The sequence below is a fragment of the Cyprinus carpio genome, chromosome A17 (assembly GCF_018340385.1).
Source record: "Cyprinus carpio isolate SPL01 chromosome A17, ASM1834038v1, whole genome shotgun sequence".
In the NCBI taxonomy this organism is placed as follows: Eukaryota; Metazoa; Chordata; class Actinopteri; order Cypriniformes; family Cyprinidae; genus Cyprinus; species Cyprinus carpio.
The window spans coordinates 5,030,190-5,051,027 of record NC_056588.1 but is presented as its reverse complement, the minus strand read 5'-3'; the positions used below and the strand labels follow the sequence as shown (position 1 = coordinate 5,051,027).

At 34.3% G+C, this 20,838-nt stretch overlaps 1 protein-coding gene and 1 non-coding gene across 3 annotated transcripts in view; one reads left to right on the top strand and one right to left on the bottom strand.

Moving 5' to 3' along the window:
• snap25b (synaptosome associated protein 25b) overlaps window positions 1-17,932 on the top strand; it is a 34,183-nt gene extending 16,251 nt beyond the window's left edge. The window contains exons 2-8 of one of the 2 annotated variants that reach the window (XM_042773652.1): window positions 3,773-3,903; window positions 5,866-5,907; window positions 6,693-6,741; window positions 9,794-9,908; window positions 14,235-14,351; window positions 15,769-15,913; window positions 17,098-17,932. In XM_042773652.1, coding sequence (XP_042629586.1) covers window positions 3,832-3,903; window positions 5,866-5,907; window positions 6,693-6,741; window positions 9,794-9,908; window positions 14,235-14,351; window positions 15,769-15,913; window positions 17,098-17,166 — 609 coding nt within the window. In that variant the 5' untranslated portion in view covers window positions 3,773-3,831 and the 3' untranslated portion in view covers window positions 17,167-17,932. Of the gene's footprint in view, window positions 1-3,772; window positions 3,904-5,865; window positions 5,908-6,692; window positions 6,742-9,793; window positions 9,909-10,104; window positions 10,223-14,234; window positions 14,352-15,768; window positions 15,914-17,097 lie in introns of both variants that reach the window. The other variant, XM_042773651.1, reaches the window with a different exon arrangement.
• Window positions 8,227-8,309, bottom strand: trnal-uaa. The gene has a single exon. It is a non-coding gene; the product is annotated as a tRNA-Leu (tRNA).
• Window positions 17,933-20,838: the final 2,906 nt, after the last annotated feature.

Genomic DNA, 20,838 nt, shown 5'->3' with positions numbered 1-20,838 from the left:
TTCCTCTTAAGATACGTGGCTCTTTCTGAACATAACTGGCACTTGAGAAGTCTCGACGATTTCTTTTGAGGCATTGCATTTCCAGTGGGATAGTGAGAGTGTGAGACATGGCAGTTTAAGGTTTCCTCACAAAAGATTCTTTTATAACAGCCTCAGTGGGATAGTGAGAGTGTGAGACATGGCAGTTTAAGGTTTCCTCACAAAAGATTCTTTTATAACAGCCTCTTTAGAAAGAACTGGAATAAAAAAGAGCTATGAAGGATGACGCAGGGAGTGGAAATCTTAATTCCATATGTGCTCCGGCTGACCTATTTCCACTCTCTTTTTTTGCCATGCAGCATGCATGCAAATTTTAGCATTCCTTTGAGTTCATCCAGATTCAGATTAATATAAATTCTGATCTGTCAAAAGTTATTAATTCCCCAAAGTGTTGTCTTGTACTTGAAACGTTAATACTTAAAACTTGCATTTCCCAAAAGCAACTATGGTCATAAGTTCCGTCGTTACCAATGGAGTTCAGTGGAACTAACAACCAAAGTTAGCTAACAATGCTTTTTGGAAACGCAACCCAGAGTGGCTATTCAAATGACACAATGTTGTTTCGTTCATTCATCAAATTTGCATAACCAATCATTATCTGTGACACCTATTCAAGCCAATCAGCTTTCAGTATCACATCAGTGCATCATCAAATATGAAAATTGAACTATCAACAGCCCTATAATGTATTTAAAATGCAGCCCTATAATGTATTTAAAATTGCATAACCAATCATTGTCTGCGACACCTATTCAAACCTATTCAAGCCAATCAGCTTTCAGTATCACATCAGTGCATCATCAAATATGCACTGTATGTTCCGTTAAGAAAACAGATGAAGAGAAACTTGAAATTTAGCCAAAATGTTGATGAAATACAAATGAATAAATACAAATCTGCCATAATGAAAGATGGAGTTCTTCTACTATGCATATGTGAGTAAATGTTAGATGGAATAATAAGGCTTTCCTTTAGTGATCTGTATATGACGCTGCAATATTTGTTCATCAATTTACTATATTAAGGATTGTGTTGGCGATTTTTATTATTTTCATTATTTATTATCAAGACTATTCTAGGATATCATGAGGGATGTAATCTGTGTACAGGAGAATAATTATCAGTACACAGATAAACATAAAACCTGCTGCAATCATTTTTAGGTTCGATTAACATTATTTACATGTCAGCCTACCCGAATATTCCTTCATGGTCTGCCCTTTGTTTGTTTGTTTGATACTGAAAATCATAATAGTGTAAGTTATATTTTATATTGCACGGGTGACTATAATAAATTGTATCTCTCATGTTTTAAGAATCAAGAATATTAGTATGAAATAGAATCCCATTCATCAATTTCAACTCGATTTGAAAGATTCTAGAATTTAGAATCTAGAAAGATTCAATTGCTTTTTTTTTTCATTTGAAAATCAAAAGAGAAACAGAACAGAAGCAGAATAATAATAGCAAGAAGCTGCAAGAGTCGTGCCACAGATTAGCAGGCTTTCAGGCTTGACGCTCTATATAAATGTGATTCTCTTTAGTTAATCTAATTGTCTTATAATAGAAAAGAGAGTAAGTTAATTACTTATGTTTTCTTTGGACCTCTCACCACTGGAGCGGAGAGATAGATAGATAGAGCAGCCAGGGAGAAGATGGAGTATCAGAGGTCTGCTGCCTTTTCCAGTTGGCATAAGTTGAAATGTCTAGTGACAGGGAACACCAGCAGCAGTTCCAGCAGATTTCTGGCAATATATTTACATGACTTGATGCCAACTTACAGTTAATTAAAGTAACATTGCATGGACTGGTGGTCATGTATTCCTGGTGCCATTCAACCGGGAATAAAGTGTTGACTCTTGTTGTCTGTAGCTCAACTGGCACAATATGAGCAATGCTAAGGTCATGGCTTTGGTCTGCAGATAACAGATAAAATGACTAATTTGAAAGCATTGTAAGTGGTTTTGGACAGAAATGTGTTAAATGCATAAAATAAATGCAATCTATTGTCTGTTTAAAGACATTCTGTAGTGATAAAGTGGTAGATCTTGACAAAATCTCTGATTGGTCCTTATGTTGATCAACAGTAGGCAGATCAAGCATTTTCCATGCCAAGAGATGAGGAATATAAGAGAAACTTGCCAGTGCCAGGGTGCCAAGATGATGCTACAGCCAACATGATACACTTGTGTCCAAAGCTTTTCTACATTTAAACTAGATTATAAAAGCATTTTTATATGTTTGCGCTTGAGTTTCAGTGAAAAGAATAAATCATCTCATGGTACATGTGACACACTGGCATTTATGACAGCATCCAAGACCCTTGATGCAGATGGATGTGGCATATGTATAATTTCAGTGAACACTCTTGAAAATGACACTGTGGTCAGTAAAGAGAGCATTTGTCTTTCAAGTCAACATTAAAAGGTGCTCATGACCCATTTTGCTTCTGTGATAAGATGTTTTTTAAAAGATATATAGGGTGGTGCTTTATTTGATCCTTTATAAATTGATTAGATTGTAAAAAGTGTAATAAGAGGGAAAAAAATAAGAGGAATTGGTGACATAGAGTGAAAAGGAAATTTGTCTTATAGGTGGAGCAAGTTGTTACAGTTTAAGTAATGTTACAAAGACAAAAAATCCTTTACTATAACATTCACCGATTAATTATGCACAATAAGATCAGGAATGTGCATTTAGAAAATGAATAAGATCAATTTTGATTTTATGTTGAATTTAAAGGAATAATTCACCCAAAAATTAAAATTGCTCAAGAAAACATTTTTAAATTCAAACTGTTGCGTCCAGGGAAAACAATGTGAGTCCTTTATCTATAATATTGCTTTCTCCAGTGAAAAAGACATCTTGTCTGAACAGAAATATGCACAGATCAAGCACCGTTTACAAGCAAAAGGAAGCGTTATTATGGACATGAAGGTTTGAGGTTTAAATGTCTTAATGATGGAGCTTTTTGCTTCACAAGACATTAATTGATAGACCTGAGTCATATGGATTACTTGTGGATTATTGTGATGTTTTTATCAGCTGTTTGGACTCTCATTCTGACGGCACCCATTCACTGCAGAGGAGCCATTGGTGAGCAAGTGTAATCCTAAATTTCTCCAAATCTGTTCTAATGAAGAAACAAACTCATCTACATCTTGGATGACCTAAAAGAGAAAATTTTCAGCAAATTCCTTTACATTCCCTGCATTATTTTTGTTTATTATTAGTGCTCCTGTGGCTCAGTGGTAGAGCACTGCATCCATAGCAAAAAAAGGTTGTGGGTTTGATTCCCAGGGAACACATGTTAGGTGAAAAATGTTAGCCTGAATGCACTGTAAGTTGCTTTGGATAAAAGTGTCTGCTAAATGCATAAATCGTTCATAATCAAATTCTCAGTACACATCTTCTAGTGTATTTCTTTCATTTTTCTCTTTCTATTTTGTGAGCTTTGAGTAACCGGAGTCCTTGAATTGATGAGTCAATTTCTAAGATATTGACTGCCACACAATACTTGCTCCATTATTGTCTTCAAATGGAAATAGATTGAAATGCAGAAACGTACATGTGATGCACGGCACTGTGTGAGTTACTTATAAATTATGTTTGTTCATTCAGCAATTTATTGTTGGACTTTTTTGTGCATTGCTGTACCACATCTGTCTGGAATACTCGCTTCAGTGTGTCTTTGTTGGCATAGCCTAAAAAGCATTTTTCATCTCTTTTCCAGCCTTCAAGTAAGAGCTACATTTCCCATTTAGAGGTGAGCACCTCATTACTCCAGCAGCCATGGCAGACGAGGCCGACATGCGCAACGAGCTGACGGACATGCAGGCCAGAGCGGATCAGCTGGCTGATGATGTAAGTACACCTTCAACATGCATAGGAGACACAGGTCTAAAAATAAACCCTAAATACAACAGCATCTGTTTGTAAATAGACCCATCCCAGCGTGAAGGAGAATGACCACACCATGACTTCCAGACATGCAGTAGAAGACAGAACCTCTCTAAAGAGCATCTCTGAATAAAACAGTTTTGTGCGAGATGAAGCGACTCTATATTAAGACTGCTCATCTATTTATCATGGAGCAGTGGAGACTGCTTGGTTACCAGGCAGAAGCAGTGAGAGGTTCTCCACTCGTTTCAGACAGAAACAGCCTAACCCAGTGGGGGTTCTGCACTGGCTTTGATAGACCTTTAATCACACTGGTCTCATGCTGAACAATCAGAACATGTGGGAGGTTGATTGACCATGTTATCAGAAGTCTAGTGCATTATTAACATGGCCACTGCACATATGTTCTAGATTTACTAGGTTATAAACTGACAAAAAAGGGATAGTTCACCCAGAAATAAAAATTCTGTCATCATTTATTCACCCTCATGTCATTCCAAACTTATGTCATTTTCAAGAATTTTGTCCAAACAGTGCAAATCAATGAAGCCCAAAACAACATTGGAACCCAGTTTCATTGGATGGAGGTATATAAGTCAACAAACTTAAGGGTGATTCATTATTATTATTTTATTTATTTATTTTGGGGGGTGAACTATCCATTTAAGAAAAAAGAAAAAAAACACTATTGTCATTTTAATCTTAATCCTTAAATAATACAACTTTTGTTTTAACACTGCTTGAAGGTGAATTGTGCAATTAGTCTAGTGGCCTTAAAAGGAAACAGGAAGTGTCACTTTTCTGTAATTGAAATAAAGCTGCAATAAATGCATTTAACATGTAAATATTAAATGAAAATTTAGCGAAAATAAAAACATAAAAATAAAGTTGTAAAAACAAAATTACAACAAAATTTGTACAATTTCAACATAAATTTAAATATAAAAAGAAAACTTAAAAGAAAAAAATAAAAGCTCAATAAATAAATAATATAAAAAAACTACACTATAATATAAATACTATAAATAATAGTATATAAATTATGCAAAAATACATTGTGTATGTTCTATATTGAAAAAAATGTTCCATGTCATTTGTTATATGATGACATGCAACAACTGATATATTTGAAGTTACATAAATGTGAAAATAAGCTAAAACTGGAGCACTTTGCATGCACAATGTATGCAAAATGAAAACCAGACTTCTGAAATCATCTGGTTACATTTGAAGCATTCACATACAAGCCAAGCAAAAGTAAACAAATGTTTCCTAGAGGCTTTTTTATTTTTCTCACCATGAAATAGCTTTATGTGATCATTATGTGAGATGAAAATGGACTTGCCATCTAGTTGACTGTTTTTCTTGACAACTTGTCAATGACTAGTTGTTTCCACCAATTAAAGTGGCACATGAGACAGTATTAACACAGAAAACATGACATTCTTCACCGTCAATGGCACACAATGACAAGGTAATGTATGGTTGGGTGGGGTATGGTGTATGATCTATGGCATGACTCTTGATGAGAGCTCTCTAAAAAGAAATCAAGATCCCAATAATGATCTTTAATCCCAGCCTGCTATTGAGTGTCCTGTGGCGCTGCAACGTCATATTTCTTCAGCTCAGAAATATACAGTAGACTGGAATGGGAGAGCTTTAAATATTTATGAGTGGATAATTCTATCTTGAGCTTGGAACAGGAAGGAAAGGAGGGGAACAGAAATGACTATACATTCAGTTAAGTCTGAACTTGGCAGCTATTAGTAACATGCTGTCGGAAATGACATTATGAACATTATGGTCTTGTACCAACTGTGGTGCTCGACACATAGAATTCAAATAACAACATGAAGAACCAAACAAGCAGGAACATATTAGCAGTTTTGTGCATTGTGGGTAATGAGTGTATTTTTCTTTCTACAGTCTTTGGAAAGCACTCGTCGCATGCTGCAGCTGGTTGAAGAGGTAGGATAGTGACTTTTTGACTTATACACACACACACACACACACACACACTCACACACACACACACACACACACACACACACACACACACACACACACACACACACACACACACACACACACACACACACACATTTCATATTAAATGCTTCCAGTTACCATTACGCCATATGTCACTTTGATTAAATGCAGAGTAAATGCACATACCTATTATTATTATTAGTATAAAATGAGTTACCAAACTGGTAAGTAGGGATATTTTACTAAAAGAAGTTTTAATATTTATTTCATTGCAAATAAAGATTGCTGGTGCTGTGATAACAAACCTCAGCAGTGCTTGATCATCTAGTTAAAATATTGAGGTGATGTGGGATTCAGAATAAGATAATCAGTTGTTTTATTTAGGTCAAAAGAACCTGCATGTGCCACAGAGAATGACTCGCCATATTGCATGCACACACATGATTCTCATACCTTCAGAGTTCAAGCCAGTGCTCTGTATACAATTCAGAACTAATTTTAGCTTCATACTGTCTGCCACCCCATTGCCACCTTATTATTACCTGCCAAATGAAGAAAGCGCTCTTGAAGAATTTCAATAGTCGTGATAACGCTATGCGCTACAATTTGTCCTCTGCCGAAAAGATCTTTTATTGCCTGCTGTTCTTTTCTCATCTTATATCTGACCTAAACTGTGTGAATCTACTTTCTGTTCACCTGTAGGCTTCTCTCATTTGTTTGTTATTTTCTCTTTTTTTCTTGCTTTGCCATTCTTGATGGATTAGAGTAAAGATGCTGGTATCAGAACTTTGGTTATGCTGGATGAACAGGGAGGTAAGTTACAGCGTAAAAAACATTATGGAATCATTTAATGAGGTTATGCAGTAAGTCATTTTTATTTGCTTATTTTAACTCATAATGCTTTGCCAGATGAGCTGTTGTGCAGATTAAAGAAATTATTTAAACATCATTTATGAATATAAATATCAGGCCGTCATGTCAAAAGCAATGTTTTGAGAGTCTTGTAAAGAGGTTAATTGAACGATCGATGTTGCTGGTAATGACAAACAGCTCTCCTCTTCACCAGATGAAATATATCTGTGTACAATCCCTGGGGCGAAAGACTTTCTAGTTAACACTCATGGCTGTTTTAAGATAATTAGACAAACATACTCCATTCCACAAACAGTATAGGCATTTTCATGAAAAATAAAACAATAAATGATTCATCAATGATGTAACCTGGTTTAATAGAAACATTATAGACAAATTAAGCCCTTCTAATGCTAGAGGCTTTATTCAGTTTTATGTGGATTAGTGTTGAGTTCCTTTCCACATGGAAGAGAAATTATAATTAGTCTGTCAAAACAACATACAGCCTTTCTTCTCGTTGTGTTAAATTATGGATGTTGTGTTCTTCAGACTGCCTCAGGACAATCCATTTCCTACCTTAAATGATCCCGCCACCTTTCTTGCCTCCAGCACATCTCATAAAGCTGTGCTCTGATTGCTTAATGTAATAGTCTCCTAGAGCTCAGGAGGCTTTCAGTTAGAAGTCCACTTCAGTAGACATATTAAGGGAGTGATAAGAAGGTCACTTAAAGAACTACATAAAGTCAGTTGTCTAACTCAAGGGCACCGTGATGATAGCTCATTAATCACATTTTCAGCATTTTGAACCTACAACATCTGGGTACCAGCCTACAGTGTTAATCATCCAAAAGGTATGGTACTCCATCTGTTTTATTTAAAGATAGAAAATGTCATGACATTAACCAAGCACAAATTTCAATTTCTTTCAATGTTTAAAATCAGCTCGGCCATCCTGGTCACCTTTTTTTTAGGTTAGTTGTAGTTATTGTTTCTCCAATATGCTTTCTATCATCTCTATGAGATTAAGCAGAATTTTTTAATATTTTTATTTTTTTTTGCAGTTACTCATAACAGAATTGACATTTGCTACAAGGATGAGGGTTTGAACGCACAAAGACATTTGTTTATTGGATCATAAGTCCAAACCTTAACCACTCAGCCATCCTGGTCACTTTATTGTGTTAAAACCCTCTTTATTCCTTTTAGAGGTAGTTCAGAACCAGTTTTGAGAAACCAATTTGTTGGTAATACAACCACATAGAGCCGTATTACTACATTTTTCTTAGAATTCACGTTGATCTACCAGTTGTTACACTGAAATCATTAATTCAGATATAATTCATAATAATCTCATGTTTCATGGCAGACATATTGACTCCCCTTCTCTCATCTTGAGTTACTAAGTACCATTTGCAGAACTTATTAATTAAATGGAAATAATTCTGCTACCAGGAGTGGGGTTCGAACCCACGAGGACATTTGTCCATTGGATCTTAAGTCCAACGCCTTAACCACTCGGCCATCCTGGTTCGCTGTAAACGTAGCTCAATGGATGCCGTCACATTCTCAGTCCTGGTGTTATTCTACCTATATCTAAAAACAGTGAAGATATGCTTTACATCACTGTCAACCAATGACAGCACGAGTCTCCCACTGTCTTTCTTGCCCCCTTCCCCCTCTTTCTTCAGTCACGCTGCATTTGCTCATGGGATTAGCAGCAAAACCCAATTAGTCATTTGGCTTGTTGACGGTATAAGGTGGAAACCTCATATTAGACCCTGTCAGTTGTATTTAAACTAGCTAAGAAGAATATTTATTTTTAGCTCAATTAAGGGCAAACGAACAAACACTTAAAAGTGAATCTTAATGATATATTTGTTCATTTTTATAAAACTGCAACATCCATTTTGCTCCCCCAGGGATTTTACAGCTTTCTAAAGCCCTAAAGGAATGTGTATCCCTTCAGTCTGTTGTTCATTTCAGGCTATGAATGATCATCCATTCAGTTTACTTCCCCTTACCACACTATAACTAATATTTATGCTCCATATTTCATTCTCATTTGCTCTTTATTTCTGTTCTGTTTCTGATCATCATCTTTCTTTCTTAGCATTTGCTCACTATATTCACACGTTCGTAATCATCCTGACAGTTTCTTTTTTTCAGTTTAGCTCAGACAGTGGTGGCTCAGTTACAGTGAGCCAGTGCCCAGTGATGCCAAGCATTCGTGCCAGCAACCGCTGGATTCCCTAAAGGCTCAGAAGAGCATCTCTATTACAAAATATTAGCAAATGCTTACTGAGATAGTTCACCCAAAAATTAAGACTTGTGTTGTTCTGAACCTGATCCTTTTTCCAAGGAATGATTATGAGACTTTTACTGTGCTGATTTTGGAGCTTGGAGCTTGGCAGGTTCTAAAAAGGGGTTTTCACAGTGATGCCACAGAAGAACCATGTTTGGTTCTTCAAAAAATCTTTCAGTGAGCAATTCTTGAAAGAGCCATTTCATTTTGTTTATTAGTGTGAAGAACATTTTAAAAATTTAAAAAGGACATTTTATTGAATGGAAAGGTTCCATTGATGGTAAAGTTTCTTCATGAAACCATAGATGCCAAGAACCATGGTGGGTGGAAAAGTGACTTAAAAAAATAAAAATATTCATTTGGGTTTGGAACAATATGAGGCATGTAAATGATGACAGAATTTAAATTTTGGGTGAACTATTTCTTTAATTATTGCCATAATTTAATCAAGGCAAATAATCAAGTTGAGCACAAATTAAACAGGTAAATGCATGTGGGTTGGAAAGTCACTTTCTTATTTGCGTATGTGCTCTATGCCTCATAGGCCATGTCCTCGGCTAACCTACCTAACCACCCACCACATCATTCAAATGTCTCACGTTTTGAGTTTGAAATGTGCTTCTGGACAGATTAGATGTAATTTGTCATCATCGTTTGTCTGCAAGGATGCAAAGTCTCATTTCATTACTGTCACCCCTTTGTCCTGACCAGAACAACTCGAGCGTGTTGAAGATGGCATGAACCATATCAACAAAGACATGATGGAAGCTGAGAAAAGTTTAAAAGATGTAGGCAAATGCTGTGGACTTGTATGTCCCTGCGACAAGTAGGTACTGGTGAAGCGTCCAAGGCTCTCACCTGTCTGCTGCTGTCTGACTGTCTCTTGTCACTGTGAATGTTTAAGCCTCTCTCTTTCTTTTTGTCCCTCTTTTCCTCCTTGCCATCCCTTTCTCTTTCTCTCCATGTTCCTTTTCGCACTCTTTATTTCTTTTGGGGGCGTAATTGACTAATGTTTAAATCAGAGCAACTGGAGCGCATCGAAGAGGGAATGGATCAGATCAATAAGGACATGAAAGAAGCAGAAAAGAATTTGACGGATCTAGGAAATCTCTGTGGTCTATGTCCATGTCCATGTAACAAGTAGGTGATGCCTGTCGCCTGCCTGCCTGCTTGCCTGCTTGAATCCGACAAATAGGATAAAAAAAGTACGTGGCCAGTTTGCACGCTCGCTCCGTAGCTGCGACTTCCCCCCACTGCGGTCTGCCTGGACTACTTCTCTGTGCATGGGGATGGTGGTAGAGCTAAGTCCGTCTGCAGCGCCACTGGTTAACCCATAGTTGTAGCTGTAGGCCCTGCTCTCTGCCGGCTGAATGCACAAATATGCTGGGCTCTATGCTTCACTGAACCGTTGGTCAAGGACTGTTATTCGTAAATGTTAAGTGCCTGCTTAATATGCATGTGCTACTTTTTGAAATGCAAGCATTACACACTCCTTGAAAGAACTTTGTGGACCACAGATTAGAAATTCACGCTTTATTTACTTGAGGCTGGCAGAGCTGGCTTTTTACAAAAGGGATCCCTGAAAGGCAATGCATGTCACTGCATGTGGGTAAAATGGTGGAAAATGTTATCTTGGCAATATATACGGCCTGTGTAATTGATTATATTACAGCTCATTGCTAATTATGTGCTGTTCTTAACTTAAAGGTGCAGCGAGTCTTTTTTGTTTTGTTTTGTTTAGAACAGTTCTAGTCCTCGAAATTTGATTGATTGAGTGGCACTCCATCAGCTGGTTGTCTTGTGACTGTCTTCATTTATTCTGCGATTTGTCAAAAACACTGATTTATTCAGGAACCAAAAAAATTAACTCACCCAAATACTTCTTTTTAAAGATTCGTTCAAAAGCAATACATAATTCAGGAAGGAAACAAGTGTTTGTAAGTGAGTGACTGAATCATTTTCTCAACTGATTCATTCAAACACTGAATTATACAGGAACAAAACAAGCGTTTTTCTATGAGTGAGTCACTGAATCATTTACAGAACCAATTTGTCATTGAATTGATGTTTTGTTAAAAAACAGTGATTCATCCAGGTACTAAACAAGTGACTGCCTTTGAGTAAGATAATGAATCATTTAGTAGATCCATTCAAAAACACTGATTTATTCAGAAAAGAAACAAATGACCATCATTATCAGAGGATCATTGCTGATATAGGAAAAATTGTGTGATATTGCACAATTTTACGGCTTCAAACATGGCTCATCCAATCAAAATTTAGAGTAGAATCTCCTGTTTTATAAAATGGCATACAAAGATTATTTGAACAAATTACTAAATATTTACACTGTTAAATACATTGTATGAGAAGATGAGTCAATGAGGTAATTCATAACCTAATGCTTTATAGGAACAGACAGTCACTGTTTAACATGTTTGCTTGTTTCTGTTTACACTGTAATAATGATTTCACTGATTGATAGATATTATTTGAGGGTTGTGGGTAGTTTAATTATTCACTGGCAATTTGGTAATTAATATTAAAATGACTTGGTAATTAAAGAAAACATATGACTCGGTGCACCTTTAAACTTTGTAAATGCACAAGCACATTCAAACAAGTTTTCAGTACTGTAGTATCCAAGTGGACACAGACATTGGTTCTCATTATTCTCTGTTTCATGAGTTGCAAATATTTTGTTAGTAATATTCTGTGTGACCAACTCTTGCATAATGGTGCAGGCACTGCATAAATACTCAAGTGAGCAACTGTCACTGGCTGAAAAGTGTTAAACGGTCATCAGTGGCCAAACGGCAGTTGTTTGATGAAGTATTTATGAATGTTAACTATCGGGTAGTTTCTTATTCCTTTTATGTATTTGGGGTTGAAGTAATCAAAGTGTAACAGAACAAAACAGTACAAAAAAATTTATTTATTTTTTTCTTTTATAGTTAGCATGAAAGGGAAGTTTTTATATTGAATATTTAATGGGAAAATGTCAAGTGGGAGCTTTATTTTATAAATCAGAAATTGATTGGATTGGGAAATTGGTATTTTTATGACAGGTGGTGTGATTAGAGGGCTTATAAGCCGAAAAGAAAAGTTGTTTCAGGGGTGATGCAAGTTATTACATTTTGATGAAAGATAATGAATCATGCTCAGTAAGACTAGAATGTGTATTAAGAAGGTAAACAAGGTCAATTCTGATTTCATGTTGACTTTAAAGCACGTGCAGATGAATGTAAAGGAGATTTTGGCTTACCTTAGAACATTTATTCATGTTTCTTTTTAAAGACACGCACCTGTGTCTGTGTCAGTAAGGATTAAGGTCATGCTTGAGTCTCACTGCCTCTGGTCAGAGCTTTTCGTATCAGTTTCTGTAGTCATGATGGCAGTAAGGCAATGCGTACCTTAACATCTCTACATATGCAAACAGCCCTATCTTACATAAAAGGTTGAAATTAAAGGTAATAGCTTATAGGAAAACCTGCACTGCTTAGAGTGTTGTTGTGAGCTTTGTTCAGACAAGCAGAAAAAAATCCCACTTTTTCAGTGTGTATCCAGACCTCAAACCTGTATAGTAGGTGAAATCCAATTTTTCACAAACCTGACTCAAATCACACTCATATCTTGTTTGAAATCCAGTTCAATTTAGAAAAATAAAAAATCATTATTCATCTTCTTCTCCTCCTCCTGTATTCTTCTTCTTCTTCTTCTTCTTCTTCTGTATTTGGCACCACAGGAGCTGAGGCAAAACTTTTCATTAAAATATTTTGTTATCACTATGGGTAAACTAGAAATGTTTCGGGCCCTGTGAGTGGGATTTACTAAGGTCCTTTATGGTAAAGACTTCTCAAAGGGTCTGTGGGAGGGTAGGCCCATTAATAAAAAATATATATATTTCACAGTTTTGTGGAAGAAATTCTCTTGGGATCATGTGACACTTAAAGGGATAGTTCACACCAGCATGAATATTCTGTCATCATTTACTCACCCTTATGTCATTTCAAACCTGTATGAGTTTTCATCTGTCGAACACAAAACAAGATATTTTAAAGGATGTTTAAACTGTTTCTGTCTAGTGTAAGGTGTAGTGTAGTGTAGCTTTTATTTTTATATTTTCAGTTTTTCATTTGTCTGTCATTTGTTGTGCTTTTGTCAGTTTTTGAACAATTCTTATTAAGCTTTAATTTATTTTTATTTCAGTTTTAAGTTTAGTAGTTAAACTTATTTTATTTAAATTAGCTGCCAGGGCAATATTTTTTTAATAAGTTTTAGTTTTTTGTTGTTGTTGTTGCTGCCCTTTATTTCAAATAAATATATTTTTTTATTTAGTTTTAATGAACGATAACCGCACTATATGCTTTAATTATATGGACAAAAAACTCTGCAGCAGTATTTTCTTATGTGTTCCACCGAAGACAGTAAATCAAGTTTGAAGTTTGAATCAGTAAATGGTGGCAGAATTTAATTTTTTTCATTTCTTTAAGTTATTCTGGTGTCTGATATATACTGGATATTGACTGTCTGAACAAGCAGGTCCGATTTCATCACTTACAGAATCACTTGCTAAAGATCGGATTTGAAAAATGACTCCGGTGTGAACAAAGCCATAGATCTTTACTGAGTGCATACTGTTACTAAACAGCCTAATTCCCTTCCCTGGCTGAATGCAACGCATGTTACTTGTTATGATAAATGCTTTTCTATTGGTTTATTAGTTTCATTTCATATCTACCAAACTGTGTTTACTGTAAATGTTTAATGAACCCACTTTATACATTTGGAATAGGTCTAATCTGTACTCTAACTGAGAACATGTTACTTCTGAATGCTTCTCTTTGTCTCTTCACCTTGATAATTGTTATGAACCTCCTTCAATTAACTTGTCACGTCTCCATCATTTTCTATGTGATAGTCTGTCACACCCCACTGTACGTGTCGTGTGTTAGTTAGTTCCTGGAAAGCGTTGTTCATTTATTCATGAACACCTTTAGTGCATGCAATTTCATAACATGCAGATAATCCTGACCACCATTTCTATCTGCATGTAGTTCCTCTCAGTGTATGTCTTGTGCTGTATAGTACTGTATTACTTAACACCGTTCAGCTTCTCATCCTGTCTCTCTCACTTCCTGCGGTTGTTCAGGCTGAAAGGTGGTGGTCAGTCCTGGGGTAATAACCAGGATGGGGTGGTGTCCAGCCAGCCGGCCCGTGTGGTCGATGAACGTGAGCAGATGGCCATCAGCGGAGGATTCATCCGCAGGTCAGTTACTTAGGAGAAATTAGTGCAAATACAGTATATTTCAGTGGACTTTGGTTATGAGTAAACTTTTGAGAGAGAGTCCTAATCTTAATCTTAATTATGTATACCTTAAATGCAATGCAATTTGCTAAAAGTGTCTGCCAAATGTGTAAATGTAATAAAAAAATATATATTTAAATGTATTTTATTGTATATATTTTGAAATAGTAATGCATAAAAATAAAAGTAATGCATAAAAATAACGACAATAATATATAATTATAATATTTCATTCTCATTCATTTAATGAGACAAATACTCTGATATTATTTAAATTGTAAAGTTAAATATCAGGTAATATTTGTCTGACTGTCTTTTATATTAATATTCATTAAGACTTATTTGAATTGCAATAAATTTAATGACAATTAAGTGAATCCCTAATTTCTAGTTCTGTAATGCAAAACATAGTATTAATAATAATAATAATAATAATGTTGATAAAATCTAAATTCTCATTAATGTAATGCAAAATAATTATATATTTTTAAACTAAAAAAATACTGTATTTAAGTAATAGAATGTGGTATGCTAAGTTAAGTGCACACTGTAAAAATGATTTTACAAAGTTGTAAATAAAAAAAAGATTATTAGAGAATGTTTTTTCAAGATTTTTTTCAGTCTTTCTAATTCAAATTTTCTTATCAATGCAGGCTTGTAATTATTTATGAAATTTGCTAGCAGTTTCTGAGAATTTATTTTAGTGTAGTGTTTAGGTACAATACAAGTAAATACAAGGAAAAAATGAAATTTGAGATTTTTTTAGACGATGAAAGCAGCAGGAAAAATCTGAAATATTTGGACTAAAAATAAAATCGTAATATAAAGTCTTGGTGTTTACTATTGCTATTCGTTGCTATGATTATAGGCATCACCTGCCAATTAGAGTAGTGTATTGACTTCAGTTACCTGTTCATACAGACATTTTTTGATCATTAGCTTTTGTCTGCTGTTGTGTGGACAGATCCATTTGAGAGACATGTTAGTAAATACGCTTGTCAGTCCCAAACGCTGTCTGTGAAAACGAAACCTAATGGTTGTTTTCAGCTATCTAGTGTATCAGCAGTAAGTACACCATGCTTCACTTGTCAGTGAGCCACAAGGATCTCTATAATAGTCTGTTGAAGACAAATGTCCGCTTTGTGCCAGACTGTAGCTGCAGGCAAGTCAGGAATGGTCATGAAACCACTGAGCTGTCGTTGGTCCTCTGTCTCAAAATATCCCCTGTCAGTCCGCAAACAGAATGAAATGTTTAGCTACAGTCCATATACATTTGAATTGTTTTAGACAGTTGTTCTAGTCATGCTAGTGTATTGTACACAGTATTTTACATTATAAAAAACTCTACTAAACCCAGTCTGTTTTTCGTTATCTTCAGGGTAACAAATGATGCGCGAGAGAACGAAATGGATGAGAATTTGGAACAGGTGGGAAGTATCGTCGGGAACCTCCGCCACATGGCTCTCGACATGGGCAACGAGATTGACACCCAGAACCGTCAAATCGACAGGATTATGGATATGGTAAGATCATGAAATTGCAATACTGGAGAAATTATTACTCAACACAAGAGCCTCAATACTGACTGCAAACTCTCTTATGAGATAAAAGCTTCTAATTATACCACAAAAAGCTTGTTTGCGCTCACAATGTCACATTCCACTGTAAAAATACCCGTTGAGATCAATAGTTGTTTGGAGTAGTGCGTTTATGAATTCTGGATCATAAATGCATTTTATAAGGGAATGCATCACTGTTACTATAGCTCTTAATCTGAACCTCTCAGAACTGTGGTTTTCTGCATGAAATTCTTTACATTTATTTATTATTCATTATTGTTATTATTGTTGATGTCAATAGTAATGTAACATAATGCTAAGAAAAATATTTTTTCTTCTTCTTGAAACTTCAGGATGAAACTTCAGGATGACTTAAAATGATTAAAATGAAGTTCATATATTACTATAAATATAATTAATATTATTATTCATATTAATATATTAAAGTAGTCTAACTTAATTAAAATGCTAAAAAAAGTAACTATTGAAAACTATAGTTATAGTTATATAAACTATATAGATTCTCAATCAGGGGGGCTCAGCAAACTTCCAAAGGACTATTTCAATAAATATGTAATTATGAATCAAATTAGTGTAAAAATTATAATTAATATCAATATTCTAACTTAATAAAATGCTTCTATCTATCTATCTATCTATCTATCTATATATATATATATATATATATATATATATTTTTTTTTTTTTTTTTTTTTTTTTTATAACAGTTCTTGAAGGTTCTGGAATCACAAACTAAATCATACTAAATTATTAATAAACATTAAGACAGTTAAGCATCACCAATTTTCAGTACTATAAAGCATATATAATATGGTTTTCATATATAATAATAATAATAATGCTATTTTAAAGTAAAAATTGTATTATTGTAAAGTAATATATAAGGTTATATTTGTTGCAGTCTTATATATTAAAACCATTTTTTGCATTGTGACATTATTTTCATGACAATTAAGCACAATATAATGCAGAAAAAAATTATATATTGTTTAAATTGTAATGTAATAAACTAGGTAATATTTGTTGTAATTTGTGCTGATTTAAACAAAAAATACTGTATTATATCACTCCCAGCAATATTCGAGGAAATATCTATTGTATCTGTATCTATTATTTTTGTTTTCCAGGCCGATTCCAACAAAACCAGGATCGACGAAGCCAACCAGCGCGCCACAAAGATGTTGGGAAGTGGCTAAACCCCTACGAGAAAGGCTTTGGCTCCCTTTTCCCTCCCCGCTGTACCTGCAACAGTGCACATGTGCTTTTACCGTGGTTCTCACCTGACCGGTTTTCACACATGCACTTATCAGCCCCTCTACGCTCTATCTAGGAAGTGTCGTCCTGTGTCTGTCTTAACTGATAGTCTAGTAAATGGTCACATTTACTCTGTATCTTTCTCTCCAAAGGTTAAATGTACATAGTGCATATTTGATGGCTAGAGCTCATGTGAAGTTTCTTCTTCTTCTTCTTTTGATGGTTACTTTATGTTTTTTAAGTGTATATTTATTAAATATATATACACACATTTTTTGGATGAAATTTCTTAAAGGTTTTCAGTCATCTGTGTGTCCATGCTCTGTGTTTTACTCTATATAAGCCATGCTTCATATTCAGATGTAGCGAGACAGGAGACGAAGTAGACCGTGAGGTGCTAGAGATCACATGACGGATTGCTTATCTTAGCCTGCCATTTTGTAATCACCTTTAGACAGCGTTCAGTAATGATTATTCCACCTAAATTGGTCATATACTGTATGTATACAGCGTGTCACTTTCACTTATTATTACCCGCGTCGTTCCCGATGTGTAGACTTTACCGTAAAGCATGGGCATGTCAGTACATGCATTCGGTTTAAAGCAACATCACAATAGTGCCACTCTTTTTATTTCTGTATGTCTGCAAAATGTGTCAGTTGATGTAAAATCAGAACTAAATGCCTATAAAAACTAAACAAACCTGAATCTATTGTTTTCAGTATCATTTCTTTGTGTGATGTATCTGGTTTAATATCTTCCCAACACAGAGACAATAGCAAGCGTTTGCTGTTGATACAAGAGTGTTAGAGTGGCTGTGCACTGTACTAACCCAGATCCTCTTTGGACCAGGGGCTTTACATGGATTATGCCTGGAAACGTCACTAAGTACATCCAAATGCTGAAATACACAAGTGCACACACACTGGTTCAACACACACAACATGGATAAACACAAGCAAGTGTAAACCTAGGTGTTAGGGGACAGCTGGCTGATCGTGATTATTGAAGTCTGCTGCCATGCAGTAATGTACAGCAACATTACTAACAAAATTTAAAAAATTTTAAAATATTACACAACATAAACAACAAAAAACATCATAATCATAATGGAGTAAATAGGGCTTAATATATTGGTTAAAAATAAAATTCTTATAATAAAAAAAAAAAAAAAAAAACATTTTTATTACTAATTAATTATAAATAAAATTATATTTATTTAACAGCACAATTATGTGCACATGTGGTGAATTTTGAACAGATGTTGCTCATGTGGTGCACTAATTTCATGACATAAAAATTATAAATATTAATTCAGTTCTCTAATCAAAATAGGGAACTGTACTGAACTGTAATAAAATGTCAGCTCTGTATTCACCATAAACAAATGCCACACACACACATATATATATATGTATGTATGATATATATATATACTATATATATATATATTATAGCTATAATATATATATATATATATATATATATATATATATATATAGATATATATATATATATATATATATACAACCCATGATATTTTTTCTGGGAGAGATAAAAAAAAAAATATATATATATAGCTTTTTAATGAAATCACTGTCCAGGAAGTGACATCATTTTAGTGGGAAACCAGCACAAAGATCAGTACATTTTAGATTTGATGAGCTCTGTGATTTTTTTTGGTACAAGTTGGTTTGTCTCATTTGAAAACATTCAATAAAATTCAATAAAAATCCAAAATTAATCTATTCTCAAAACACTAAATCATAAAAAAACAAAAAAATTATCCCCCTATAGCCTAAGCTAATTGTCAGTCCCTCACTGAGTAATGGCTAATTTCAGCTCTGTATTTTATTTCTGTACAGAAATGTTATTTGAAATGTTATCAGAAATGTTATTAAATGTTTTATTTCTGTTCTTTTCTGAAAGTCTGAAATACCCTTTTGTATTACAACAAAAGCATATTCCTGTTACAAAGTATAGGAACTGCAGTGATGCTGGTCAAGAATCCTGGCCTCGCTTGTGATGCTAGTTATAAACAACCAAATGCAGCATCATCCAATGAATCATGTATTTTGTATTTCTCTTTGAAGAAAACAAAACCAATCCCATCCTCATCAGATGGAGGTAAATGTCCTCCCAAGTCCGAAACAGAAATACACAATCTCAAGCGTGGCCTGAGTCCTGACTTTCATATGACACTTATCACACCTCAAAAGCAAAACACGCATGAAAGCACTGTCAACCAAGACTGCAATATCTTTCTGCTCTTATCAGAGTCATGCTTCTCTGCAATCTCTTGATGATTTTCTCCTGCCACATTTGTGACAATGCATTTGCCGATATGCATCAGGGACTTCTAGATGTACACTGATACCGTGTGTTTTACACTGCTGAGTTAGAAAATGGTGTCTAGAGATGCTGACATCACACTGCAAAAAAAGTTCATTCAAGTACAAAAATAGAGTGTTTCCATTTTCATTTCTGGAGAATGATTGGACATTATAAAAAAGCTTCTAAAGAGAGCCTGTGAATTCCCTTGACAAAAGTGCAGCTTCCTTTTCTGTGTTGACAAATTTCCTATTGAAAATAGTTGTTTTTTAAATAGCCAACATTTAATTTACGTCACAGCCACTGTGCAAAAGCCTCTTATTCTTAATGAGTAACGAGACTGCAAAATATTGTATTTTCTCTCACCCTTTGGCTAGAGTGTAGCACCATTAGTTATGTGTTTTTGTGAACCAGGTATTTCCAATTTAAGTAATTTTCCCTAAATTTCCCTCAAAGACTCCCTCTATCAATTATGTTCTTATGGAGATGTTGTGATATTTAAAACAAGATATTTGAGATGCAATGATGAACAAATTAAAAAGCTTAAAAATGTATATTACATGCTGTGTCAGATTGCTTTAACTTGTTTTAAAAATACATTTGATTGCATTCAAAATACAATCTATGAATAAAATTATTTATATTAAAAACTTATTTTAATATTCATATTATATAATATAATAATAATTTATATGGTATAGTTTATTTATTTTGTTGAAACTAGATAATCAAAATTGGACAGTATTTAAAAGTACAAATTATAAGCTAAAAAATTGTTACTAATTTTAAAATTGACATAAATTCCCATGGCATAATAACTATTTGTAACTTGCTAATCAAAAGTGGACAGTATTTAAAATAAGTATGTTCTTATTAAAGTAAGCAGTTTATTGGCCATATGAGTGCAAGATGAATCAATATTTTAAGTCTACCAGTTTAAATGCATATCTGCTAAAAGGTAATTTGTAAAAGTAAAAAAAAAAACTTTTATAAGTATGCAGCTAACTTAATTTCTAAACATTCTCTGAATGTTTAAAACACCCTTTTTTAACGTTTAAAAAGTTTTTTTTCTTTGTTATGTGAACATTCCATTTTATTATTTAGCAAATATTATGGAAATGTCACTTTTGAATGTTTTCAAAAGTTTTGAGAACGTTTTTAAATACCAGATAACTTTGAATGAACTTTCTATTAACATTACTAAAAGAATGTTTGTCCATAACTTTGAGAGAACATTGCCAGAACGTTGTGAGAACGTTTCCTGTTAGCTGGGCACACAGTTG